Source organism: Mercenaria mercenaria, chromosome 11, assembly GCF_021730395.1.
Source record: "Mercenaria mercenaria strain notata chromosome 11, MADL_Memer_1, whole genome shotgun sequence".
NCBI classification, from domain to species: Eukaryota; Metazoa; Mollusca; class Bivalvia; order Venerida; family Veneridae; genus Mercenaria; species Mercenaria mercenaria.
This window is the reverse complement of record NC_069371.1, coordinates 49,450,506-49,463,886: the sequence shown is the minus strand read 5'-3', so window position 1 is coordinate 49,463,886 and position 13,381 is coordinate 49,450,506. Positions and strand designations below refer to the sequence as shown.

The 13,381-nt window shown below is 34.1% G+C and overlaps 1 protein-coding gene across 1 annotated transcript; it reads right to left on the bottom strand.

The window, feature by feature from the left end:
- Window positions 1-4,751: 4,751 nt before the first annotated feature.
- LOC123531837 (uncharacterized) lies at window positions 4,752-12,422 on the bottom strand. The gene is made up of 6 exons (XM_053518085.1): window positions 11,388-12,422; window positions 10,982-11,052; window positions 9,788-9,868; window positions 9,155-9,253; window positions 8,454-8,527; window positions 4,752-4,839 (listed from the first exon to the last, which is right to left on the bottom strand). The coding sequence occupies exons 1-6, from the start codon at window positions 11,860-11,862 to the stop codon at window positions 4,752-4,754; spliced, it is 888 nt and encodes a 295-aa protein (XP_053374060.1). The 5' UTR covers window positions 11,863-12,422.
- Window positions 12,423-13,381: the final 959 nt, after the last annotated feature.

Below are 13,381 nucleotides of genomic sequence, written 5' to 3'. Positions count from 1 at the left end.
AAATGAATATTGAGCAGCACACAGAACATGCTTATTATTTTGCAAAACAATAGCCAATTTACTGATATATGCCTTGAATATCGCTAAAGTACTGCATCGCGGGCATTGCCTTTTACACTAACCATTTCCAAAGAACTGTTGAATAGCTTCGTTTTGATGCATTTGCAACAACGTTTCAGTACCAGCTTTCCACATTACTAAGTTATTTTTTTTTCATTTTCAGTTTTAAAAACTATTTATTTCTATTTCTTTACAAATAAAATATCATTTTTGATGGGGGACTTACTTTATGGGAATATCTTAAGCATCCAGTAATACTTAACGGTATGGGACAGTACAGTAAAACATGTATTGGGCAGGTAAATTGTTTGTTAAAATCTTGTTCGTTTAACAATTATGAGAAGTTATCTTTACAATGTATATTGTCTTTTTTTTATGGATGGATCGTGTCGATTTCGTAATAGTCGTTATATTCAGTTCTTTGCAATAGTTGGTTTCATAACATTTAATGAGTGCAAATGGCAATCTGTCAAAATGCATTAGGTGGACGTATAGAAAAAATGATTCAATCAACGAAAAACTTATTTTCAATTTTAGGGCCCGGACATTATGACTAACATGTTTACAGCTTTAAGACTGTAGTATTAATTAAAAATTGACATATCCTTCCTAAGTCGAAGAGTAACATAATAGAAAAATGAGGAAAATATTTTTTTTTTTAAAATACAGATAAAGTTTCAACACACATACATACTTTTTAAATTCAATATGTAAGTATATGTTTAGTGTTTTATTTGCTGCACACCCTTACATATAAGAATATTACAAAGTGACTGTTTGGGATAATCATCATAAACATACAATCTGGTAATTTATAATAATCTCGTACGACATTTAGTTGTGCAGTGATGAGTACAACTGTATGCCTGTCCGCCATTTATGCATTCATTTTGTTTTGTGTAGGGAATTATTCGCAGTACTTAAAACATAAAATTTAATGCATAAATCTCTCTCTCTCTCTCTCTCTCTCTGGCTGATTTCTGGTGATAAAGTAGACTCGCCTCGTATAATCCACCTAGTTTATAAAATGAATACAATGTACCATTAAACTTTAGAATATCTATTTGATGAGTCAAAATTCGTTTAAAATTATCAAAATTATATAAAACCTACTAGTAGACAAAGTATTATAGAAATATAATAGATACAACATTTAAACATTTACTCGTAAGAGTTCTTTACTGATTACAATAAATTATAGTAAATCGATACGGAATCAAAAATAATCAATAAGGTGAAATGAGAATAAAATGCAACATTTACGACACATTTACTTCTAACATGTAATTAAAGAGGAATACCAAATTAGCTTACATTAACATTTCTCTTATCAAAAGTTGTAAGACCAATATAGACACCACGTAAAACCACATACCACACAAATTGAGGGAACATCCGTTGGCATGTGGTCAAGGTCGCTGAATTCGAAATACTTGCACCCTACAGATCTGGCATATATATAGAACTATTCATGTGAGGAAGCAACCCAACTGGTTTATTGAAAGTTAGCGGTTCTACCTAAGTACACATCCTTATAATGACCAGAGGGGCACCTTGTGTCTTCCTCCACCTTCAAAAATCATTGAAAAAAATGCTTCAAGGAAAAACACAACACGATATTGCGTAAAAACTATGAAGATATACAGCCTGATATGCAAACTCTGATTTAAAGAAAATACATTTCTATTTACTTTAATGTCAGCAATACTTTATATTATTTAACATGAAATACAGCATGATACCTAAAAAGATTTGTATTATGCATGAATATATGCAAAAAGCGTAGAAATGTATTTTGGCTGTGCGAAATAAAAATATATGTGAAAATGCAATACAACATTTAATTGGAGCTGGTCTCTAAAATAATTTCGTATTTCTATGATGAAAAAATAATGGTTTGTAATTGCTATTATATTTTCTGGTCCTCTGGGATCATAGAGTCCATCCGAGCCGATGCCAGGGGTCGTGAGGGGTATTGCACACTTTATCTTCATTACATTTCATCAACAAACACAATCAAAACGAGTCTACTATTATTTTGTTTGGTTACGTTCTTTGTCTTCCGTAGATTTTTTTTTATGTTATACCAATGCTAACAAGAGGCCATGATAACATGAAGTCGCGCTCTTGATCTATGCTAATTACCTTGTGAAGTAATGCAGGTATTCGGCCGGCCGGCCAGTCAAGACCTCTAGGGTGACAAAAAATGTAATTAACAGATGATGATGATAATAATAATAATAATGATTATGATGATAATAATAATAATGCTGACATACTCGCTGCTTTTTATATAAGCAGTATTCAATAGTACTGCTAGAGATATCACCATCATGCAATAGCACCAAACAACATTTGTACATAAACATTTCTGCTACTCCACAGTGCAACAATATGTATGTTATTTAACATATTATTTTACAGACAAATTTAAACTTTCAATACAATGAGCGATTACTGCTACTGTAACAAGTAAAATTAAAATTGGCCGCAACTGATCATTGTGCAGTCTCCTTCAAAAAAGAAAAAAAAACAACAACAAAACATTTAATGCTTAATGCAAATGAAGCATACATACAAAGAATGAAATACTTTCGAGTTAAACGTAGACGTTTAGAAGTTATTGTTTTATATATTTTTACATCAGGTTTAGAAGAGAATTTTTCACAATTTACTTCATTTCGCTCGATCGCGCTGTTTGCTTCCTGGAATTCATAATTATGGTCAAATCCAACCTTGACAGTACAGTCATATGCACTGCTGGTTTTTCTGTTAAATCTGCTGACACTGTGTACAAAAATCATAAAATGCAGCACAATAGATTTTAGACACACAGAGGATTTTTGCATAAAATTTGGAATGGATCTGAGTTGGTAAAATTAGGAAAATATATACAAAACGATTAGGATAATACAAATGAGCCGCGCCACGGGAAAACCAACATAGTGGGTTTGCGACCAGCATGGATCCAGACCAGCCTGCGCATCCGCGCAGTCTGGTCAGGATCCATGCTGTTCGCTTTTACAGCCTTTTGGAATTGGAGAAACTGTTAGCGAACAGCATGGATCCTCACCAGACTGCGCGGATGCGCAGGCTGGTCTGGATCCATGCTGGTCGCAAACCCACTATGTTGGTTTTCTGTGGCGTGGCTCAAATGTAGTTTCATAAAATAAAATCACAAACATTTTGATATCTAGAGAAATTTTTCAACAGTATCGAGTATTTCCTTTTGCGTTGTAAATTATATTTTTTAAATTTCATTTAATTGATTATTCTACATAGAAGTTATAAGATGACATTTTTGCTTGTTAAAATGATTTTTAGCCCGTAATTTAGCAACTGGTTATAGCTCTAAATCAATTACAAAGTTTCAACCTCGCGTCGTCTGAGTTTTCCTTCTATTTCTATGTGACCGCATCACACAAATATTCTGGACGTGTGAAAAAAATAATCCCATATTTTTTATAATCTTGGTGTTGTGTGAATGTGTGAGCAACTAGGACTACTGTTTTAAACAACAAAACAAGCAGCAACGGATTCTAGAATAATGTTGAACTTAATATTGACATTCGAATTTTTTGGAATCACTCCGCTCAAGTGTTAGAGTTAGGGTTTAAAGTTAGATTTAGGGTTTAGGGTTTAGGGGTGAAATTGGCCCCCACCCTGGAACAAACTTAGTTTTACAAAGAGCTGTATAGGGAAAACCTTTAAAAATCTTTTTGCCTTAAACCACAATGCACAGAGCTTAGATATTTGACATGTAGCATTGTCTGGTAGACCTCTAACAACATTGTTCAAATCAAGACCTGTCTATGCACAATGAAATGTTGATCGGTTGAAATATCACACAATAAGCACTGGCTATCAGTCCTTTCAGGGCTTTGATTAAATCATTACTTTATTTAGGCACTTTTGAACATGACGTAACCTTTATTGTTACTAGGAAAGAGTTACTTTATTAGAAAATTTTACGGAGGAAATAAACTTTACTAAGTTGCTGCTTTACTGAGATATCTTGGCGATGAAAAGAACCCAAACACAAACAAAGACGGCTTAAAGATCTAACAATAACAATTGCTTAAATTCTATGATCGCAAAGGACCAAAAATATGACAACACATAAAAACAGTTATGGTAGATACAAAAATCTACCACTTTGAAAGCATAGAAAACACTGAAGGAAATTAACAGCAGACTGGGGCTGACTTTGTCTGTCCTTGACACTGTTCACTGAGAGACCGGCATTTTGTATCACATGAGCTTCACTCCCGCTCCCGTCAGTACCGTTATTCAAATACTCCTATTCGATCTCTGTTACGAGAAAAAAAATCAGCTCATATCTATTTTCATCTTTTCGTTCAGATCTATCTCCAGCTCTGTTTGGTCAGCGTTGGCCCTAATTCTTCAAATAGCTAGGTCTGCTGTATGGGTATTTAATTTGGCGGATACTTGTAAAAACCCGCTTTTGATAGTATAAAAATATGATATATTCTATAAATGCATAAGCTCATGTTCTCCAAATATTCTTTCACAAAGTTGTCCGCACTATGTTACAGACATGATGTCAAACAAATCCGTTTTATTACTCAGTTTCTTCTTTTTAAAACGTACGCACATTTGTGGAAACCGAAAACAACGGTCACTGTTAACATCTATTGTCATAATTCATATACTTAATTTCGGCGATTGATTCAATTTAGTGGTCTCAAAGTCGCCAATATAGTCAAACTACCACCACTGTGTTCTATTTTTCCTTTTTCCAGCTTCGCGGCATTCACCCTGGTAAAAAAACAAATAAGTACATTATAGTCTATCAGACCTTAATCAATGTACAGTCGCGAACAATACTAATATGTGAAAGGTAATAACTGCTGAGATTCTAGAATGAACATGCTAATTATCGAAGAAAACGTAGCTTTGAAAGCGAAGTTTCTACAAGTTTGTTTAAGATCCACCCAGATTAAGGTATTAGATCACTAATAGCAGTGTTTACAAAATGGCCTCTGCTTGGTATATTCCGAAAGGTAACCGTGTTTTGCACTATTTTGCAATTTTTAAACAACTTTTACCGTGCCGTTTTTTATAAATTTTGTTTAACTTATGGTATCTCCTCAAGCTCGAGTAGAGACAAATTTCAAAGTGATAGCCACTATCCAAAACGTTTGCAGAGAACTCATTTTACCATTAATTTTAATAAAAGAAACATCAAACTATTGGTAAACAATTATAAAACACAGTCAAAATAAAAATGTCAATATCATTTTTTCTATGGTGCCTCAAGTAAACGGACTTAATTAGACAGAATTCATACTTCAACATTGAAAAAATAAGGTCGAATGCTGTGTTTCTGTTTTGAATTTTGCTTACTCCATTTAAAAATAACCTTAGGGCAGACGTAAAACCTACCTAAATTTCTTCCACAATATATAATCTAAGAGTGAAAGCAAAATAGAGAACTTTCACCGCGTGTAACTCAATATTTTTAAAGATGTGTAACTCTACCCCTTCTGTTTAAGTAGTAAATTCACTTTGAACACCAAGAAATCGCTTATAAGATTCATCTTTTTCCATTTTTGTACAAGTAAACCAATAATAAGTCTTGAAAGAAGTAAAAACTTATTAGAAACTAGAGCTGTCACAAATGGTGACAAATGCCCCCTGTGACCTTGACCTTTGACCTGGTGACCCCAAAGTCAGTAGGAATGGTGTACTCAATAAGTACTATCAGCATGTGAAGTTTGAAGGTCCTGGGTGTAGTGGTTCGCGAGTAAAGTGCCTTCATGCAAAAAGTTAACGTTGGCCCCTGTGACCTTGACCTTTGACCTGGTGACCCCAAAGTCAGGAGGGGTTGTGTACTCAATAAGTACTATCAGCATGTGAAGTTTGAAGGTCCTGGGTGCAGTGGTTCGCGAGTAAAGTGCCTTCATGCAAAAAGTTAACATCGGCCCCTGTGACCTTGACCTTTGACCTGGTGATCCTAAAGTCAGGAGGGGTGGTGTACTCAATAAGTACTATCAGCACATGAAGTTTGAAGGTCCTGGGTGCAGTGGTTCACGAGTAAAGTGCCTTCATGCAAAAAGTTAACGTTGGCCCCTGTGACCTTGACCTTTGACCTGGTGACCTTAAAGTCTGTAGGGGTAGTGTACTAAATAAGTACTATCAGCATATGAAGTTTGAAGGTCCTGGGTGCAGTGGTTCGCGAGTAAAGTGCCTTCATGCAAAAAGTTAACATTGGCCCCTGTGACCTTGACCTTTGATCTGGTGACCCCAAGGTCAGTAGGAATGGTGTACTTAATAAGTACTATCAGCATGTGAAGTTTGAAGGTCCTGGGTGCAGTGGTTCGCGAGTAAAGTGCCTTCATGCAAAAAGTTAACGTTGTGACTAACGAACGAACGAACTAACTAACTAACGGACGGACAGTTGAAAACTAATATGCCTCCCTTCGGGGGCATAAAAAAGGAAAATAAGGAAAAAAAATTGGTCCCAGTAGGGCTTGAACCTATATACAACTTTTACCCCTAAGAATTGCATTAAAAGTAGGTTTATTGTAGGAATTGAATACTCTTCAAAAAGGAGGTTCTCTTTAGTGACCTAATACCTTAAGGTAGTTCTGCACGTTTGATAAACCGGAAGTGATGGCGTAACGTCATTTATCTGGAAAACGTAGAATAAAGCTTGGATTCGGCGTACGGAAATGAAAATAATTTTATGATTTAATCGAAACCTGTGAGTAAATTTTAAAATTACAATGGCACATTTGCTATATTTTTAGAGTCAAAATGTGATATTAAAACATACAACATGTTTAAAAATTCAAAATAGTCTCTTAAATTTAGCGTGAAATGTCCGGTTCACTTTAATCATGGTCAGATCTCTCAAAAATAAGCACACGGGCCTATACATTTTATTTTACCATATTATAGACCATGTGTTTATTTACAACTGTGAGAAGTTTCATCAGAATCTACATTGTAGAAAAATTTCTATTCGCGTAAATGTTATGGAAGTTATGTTTTTCCCATAGACTCCCATTATGAAATATTGCGTGAGGTCCAAATTTGTCAAATCAGTCGAGCAAAAAATCAAGCAAACGGCCCTATCTTTTTTATTTGCTGAATTTTTAGGTATATTCTGAAGTTTTGAAAAATCAGAGTTTAATCAAATTCTACGTTGTAGAAAAAAATTCGATCAACACGTGCAGAATTACCTTAATCAATCTTATGGGGCGGACATTCTGGCTGGCCGTTTTTGCTTACTCGGGGGTAATTACTAATTTCGGGGAAAATTGGTTTAGCTATATGGTTACTGAACTTGATCGACATCATAATCGATGTAAGTGTTTAAACCTGATCTACATCATAATCGATGTAAGTGTTTAACCTGATCTACATCATAATCGATGTAAGTGTTTAACCTGATCTACATCATAATCGATGTAAGTGTTTAAACGTGATCTACAACTTAATCGATGTAAGTGTTTTAACCAGATCTACAACATAATCGATGTAAGTGTTTTAACCTGATCTAAATCATAATTGATGTAAGTGTTTTAACCTGATCGACATCATAATCGATGTAAGTGTTTTAACCTGATCTACATCATAATCGATGTAGGTGTTTAAACCTGATCTACAACATAATCGATGTAAGTGTTTTATCCTGATCTGCAACATAATCGATGTAAGTGTTTTAACCTGATCTGCATCATAATCGATGTAAGTGTTTTAACCTGATCTGCATCATAATCGGTGTAAGTGTTTTAACCTGATCTGCATCATAATCGATGTGTTTAAACCTGATCTACAACATAATCGATGTAAGTGTTTTAACCTGATCTACAACATAATCGATATTAGTGTTTTAACCTGATCTGATCTACAACATAATCGATCTCATCTACAACATAATCGATGTAAGTGTTATATCCTGATCTACATCACAATCGATGTAAGTAATCGATGTAAGTGTTTAAACCTGATCTACAACATAATCGATGTTAGTGTTTTAACCTGATCTACAACATAATCGATATAAGTGTTTTAACCTTATCTACAACATAATCGATGTAGGTGTTTAATCTGATCTACAACATAGTCGATGTAAGTGTTTTATCCTGATCTACAACATAATCGATGTAAGTGTTTAAACATGATCTACAACATAATCGATGTAGGTGTTTTAACCTGATCTGCAACATAATCGATATAAGTGTTTTAACCTGATCTTCAACATAATCGATAGAAGTGTTTTAACCTGATCTACAACATAATCGATGTAAGTGTTTAACCTGATCTACAAGATATTCGATGTAAGTGTTTTATCCTGATCTACCAGATAATCGATGTAAGTGTTTTATCCTGATCTACTACATAATCGATGTAAGTGTTTAAACCTGATCTTCAACAAAATCAATGTAAGTGTTTCATCCTGATCTACAACATAATCGATGTAAGTGTTTAACCTGATCTACAACATAACCAATGTAAGTGTATAACCGATGTAAGTGTTTTATCCTGATCTACAACATAATCGATGTAAGAGTTTTAACCTGATCTACAACATAATCGATGTAAGTGTTTTAACCTGATCTACACTATGACATAATTGATGTAAGTGTTTTAACCTGATCTACAACATAATCGATGTAAGTGTTTCAACCTGATCTACAACATAATCGATGTAAGTGTTTCAACCTGATCTACAACATATTCAATGCAAGTGTTTGTAACTGATCTACAACATAATCAGTGTATTACTAAGTGTGTTAAGATCAATTACAAAATGACATATTTTTTAACGGACACGTTTATTTTATTTTGCAACTGTGCCTTATTAAGGTCCAACAACTCTACCAGTTATAAGACTTGACATAGATTTTATAGTGACGTATCTTGTTTATAAATGTGTTTAAGATAATAAGACAAAAATCATTTTTATATTAACTCCTTCAACTGACCGTAAATGTCGAAAAAATAAAAAACGGATCATTATTTTAAAATGTGTAAAACAATGTATGTAACACATGCACGTACAATTATATTAAGTTAATGTAAGTTTGTTTTCCCGTGCATTAGAAGAGACTGCTAAAACTACCTGATCTGACGTGTCCAAGAAATCCTCAAGGATATGGATAACTTCCGTCTCATCTACTATTTCAGCCTTGTCTTGGAAATAACGTCTCAACTCACTTCGCTGCAAAACAAGATACGAATTTGTAAAGTTGTTACAACTTTATGTTCATGGATACCCTTGCGAACAAACTTTAGGCTTGTCATATAAATACATAATTATGCAGCGTTTCAAACATATGTATCAATACACGTTTTTTAAGTAGGATTTCTTTTATAAGTACTTTCACATGGGGGCCAGCTCGGTTAACTAAGTACATAGAGAGCACACATCCATCCATTTATGAGGTCGCAGGTTCGAATCCCATGTGGGCTAGATGTATGTATTTTGTGCTGACTGGACATTTATCTGAGGCAATTCTTCTTGTACCTCTAATTTCATTTAGGAAGTTGCAAGTTACTTGTGGAGAATACGTTGATTCTCGAAAAGAATCCAGTAACTCTGATAATGCGAACTAGTAACTGACTAACTGTTATGCATTGTTTAAGGAACTACTGTCGAAAATTGACTTTAAACTCGTATAACGTAGTTAAATAAAACAATAATAAAACAGACAATACAAACCGGTACTGACTTATTTTTCTTTATAGATATTACCTTTTTGACTTTGTCCCTGATATCAGCATCGGGGTCTTTGCTGCGAGTTCTATTGTATGGTGCCAGCACTTCACTTGCAGGCTGTAATATTAGTGAAATGAATTACTTTCCTTCTCAGAGAAAAAAAAACAACATAAAAAGAATCTTTTTTTATATCACTGGCAAAACAATAATTTAAAACTCCGTCTTGTCAAGTCAGTAAAACACTGTTTCTTTCTTAAATATTTTTATTTAAAGGGGTTATAGGTGTTGTTCATACATTTCCACATGTTAAAATAGTCCAAGCTGTTAAAACATATTCATTATAAATGTAAAAATTTATCTTAGACTACTAGTATTATCGGCTTGATTGTGTCATTAGACCAACATTCTTAGAAATTGATTTGCAAGAGAATATGCGTTTTATTAGTTTTTTCTAGTAAAATATTTCAATTGAATTTATTCTTTTAACACTAGCCGTTCGTAATTACTGTATCATCTGTTTAGACTGAACAGTAAATCACTATGCTTTTCTTAAACATTATTTGAGGCCACAATGTTTATGGAAAAAAACCTTGAGGAAGTACAGTTTATGACAGAAATTATTTCTTTTAAAACTCAGTGTTTAGAATACCTAGAATCCCCACCGTGGTCCCCCAACTTTGAAACAATCTCTTACACCCTGGTATACATATATGATACTGTGTATACACTATCTGATTCAGGGGTGCACCAAATGCACCATTGTTCCTTAAAAAAACTGCAAGCATTCATTTTCGAAAGCCTAGAATTCAGGGCGGGTGATCACGTGACTTTTGTTTATGGTCTCATTGTGTCCACCTTAATCACGTGATTATCCATTTGTTCTTTTGAAGCCAGCACTGAGATCAGACAGAATAGATGACGGAAGGAATGACTCTGTAGGTATTGTCTGTCAGCACTTCTATTCAACTCGTGTAATTTGCATGGTCATGTGTCTGGCTGGATAAAAAACAAAACAACTTTCTCATTACGGGGTTTTCCTTAGTACCACATGATCTGGTAAAATTAAGACAGTTATAAAGAAGATTAAAAGGTAGTAATATATCTCAAGCTTTCATAATGTGTTTCACACGCCCGGTCTCATTGTTTTTTGGTTGTCGCAAACGCACAAAATTTTCCCACTAACAAGAGTAAAAGAGTAAAAGTGTATGCAATGTATAATTAATACTTTACCGGATACGAATCGGTACGGCTTGAACTTGAATGTGCTCCGACTAATTGAGCATCTGACCTCTGATCTGAAACTAAAAATGAATGCAAAAATCTATTTATCAGTTTATATGGGATCAAAAAGTATTATTCATTAGCATAATCTAATTACATTTTATTTCGTTGCCTTACATATATTTATAAATCTAATGCATCAAAAAGATACAGTTTATATCTATTATAGGGAGGTAATAAGCTGCAAGTCAATAAGAGCAAGTCAAAATTTAAAATTATTATACTGTTAACACTAAATGTCTACAGAATCACTTGTAGAACTTATCATGTTTTAAGGGACAAGAAAACGTTATAGAATGAAGAATCATGATTCAACGTTTTGACTCAGTTTAACAAAAGTATTACAATATAATACCATATTTCTTCTCGACGGCCTGTTTGCTTTTGTTTTTCTGATTGGCTGGCTTTCCACTCCTTGTGTTTGACGTTAGCGTTGTGTTATCAATAGCAGGAACATCTAAACAACCAAGTTTTCTTTCCGAAGCAACTGTTTTAAGCAGCTGTTCATCTGGAACAAACGTGAACGTTTTTAGTTTCTGATCGGACTGAAGCTGAGCAACTGCATGTTCAATGTCGCGAGCACCTGATTTGCATTTTACTGCACAAATGAATAATTCGCTGCCTTGACAGACTCGACTGTCCAACTTCTGTTTCAAATCCTTGATTTTGGCTGAAATTCCCTCGCAGTCTTCCATCAGCTTGTGCAGCCGTTTTTCATTTTCAGACTTCGAATGATTTAGTTCAGATATTGCATCGTTTTCAGCCTTGTTCAAATACACATTAATGTCTTTTCTAAATTTTCCTATTTCTTTTAGTGCCTTTTCATGCATCAATCTAGTTTTTCTTTGATTATCTCTGATGGTTTTTTTCACTTTCTTTGTTTGTAGATGACATTTTATCAAGCTTCTTTATTAAGGTTTTGAATTCTTCATTTTCTTGGAAATTCTTTGATACGTCCTTTATATATTCTGGTTTACAACTACCATGTTCTGGAATCATACAGTCGCCACAACCTACAATTTCATGCTTACGACAGTAGTATTTAATTGTTTCATTCACGTGTTGTTTACATTTCTCAACACTAACGTCGGTGTCCTGCAACGGCATCGAAGCAGGGTTTACGACCAAGACATGCTTCCTATAAAGCCTTGCTTTAAGATGATGCCGAAAACACCTGTTGCACATATACTCCTTACATTCCTGACATATACCATTCGCACTTGTCTCAACTTGTTCATCCTTGCACGGTTCACAAAGTTCATTGAATTCTCTATTAGTTTCTTCTTCGTCTTCCGTAGCCTTCCTACCAGAAACTTCCATAATAAATCTAGTTTTAATCGCTTAGGCTAAAATAATTTAAAAATATAAAATATCATTAGATTAAGGTTACTTTCTTTTGCAAACTGAAAAACCTGAATGGTATGTACATATATACATCGATTGATAACCTGTCAAGTAGTGTAAAGTTGAATGTAGCCTATTTAAGTGCAGTTTACGCAAGTCTGTTATCTTGTGGTGCGTCAAGCATATCTTGTAAATCTTGATTATTTGCAATAACTCTGACTGACGAGATAAACGTGCGTGTACATCTATCTCAAAATGAAAAAATATCTTCGATATATTGATGTGCTTGACTCAATTCAATATGAAACTAATGTATTAAACAAGTTAAAAATGTTTGATTTTAACGTTCAACTTATAGACTGTCAAATAGGAAAGCTTTATACTATCATATTAAAACCGCTACCCAAAGTATCGAATTGATATGGCTTAGTGGCTGCGAAATAATCTGCCACAAAAACGTCGATACTTTATTTTTAATAAATTTTAAAACATGTTTTTCTTGGGTTTAATTATATCTGTATCGTGAACTAAACACTATTGTGTAATTATATTTTTTTCTCGTTTCATTTAATTATATTGTATGGACAAATCAATTTTATTTGTATGGAAACTACTACAGCTATTATACTTCTACGGTATATGTAGTATAAAACACTGTGAAGTACAGCTCCTTTGAGCAGAACATTAGATACTATCGTAACATAATCAATATTCATATATGTACAGTTATAGTTTATTTCATTTAATACTGTTAGGAATGCCGGTGTACTATTGTACACTTCAGTATTTTTAGCTCACAATGCTCAGGTGAGTTTTTCTGATCGCTCAATGTCCGGCGTCCGTCGTCTGTCGTCTGTCTGTCGTCTGTCTGTCGTCTGTCAACATTTAGCTTGTGTATGCGATAGAGGCTGTATTTTTCAACTGATCTTCATGAAATTTGGTCAGAATGATTACCTTGATGAAATCTAGGTCAGATTTGAATATGGGTCATCTGGGGTCAAAAAC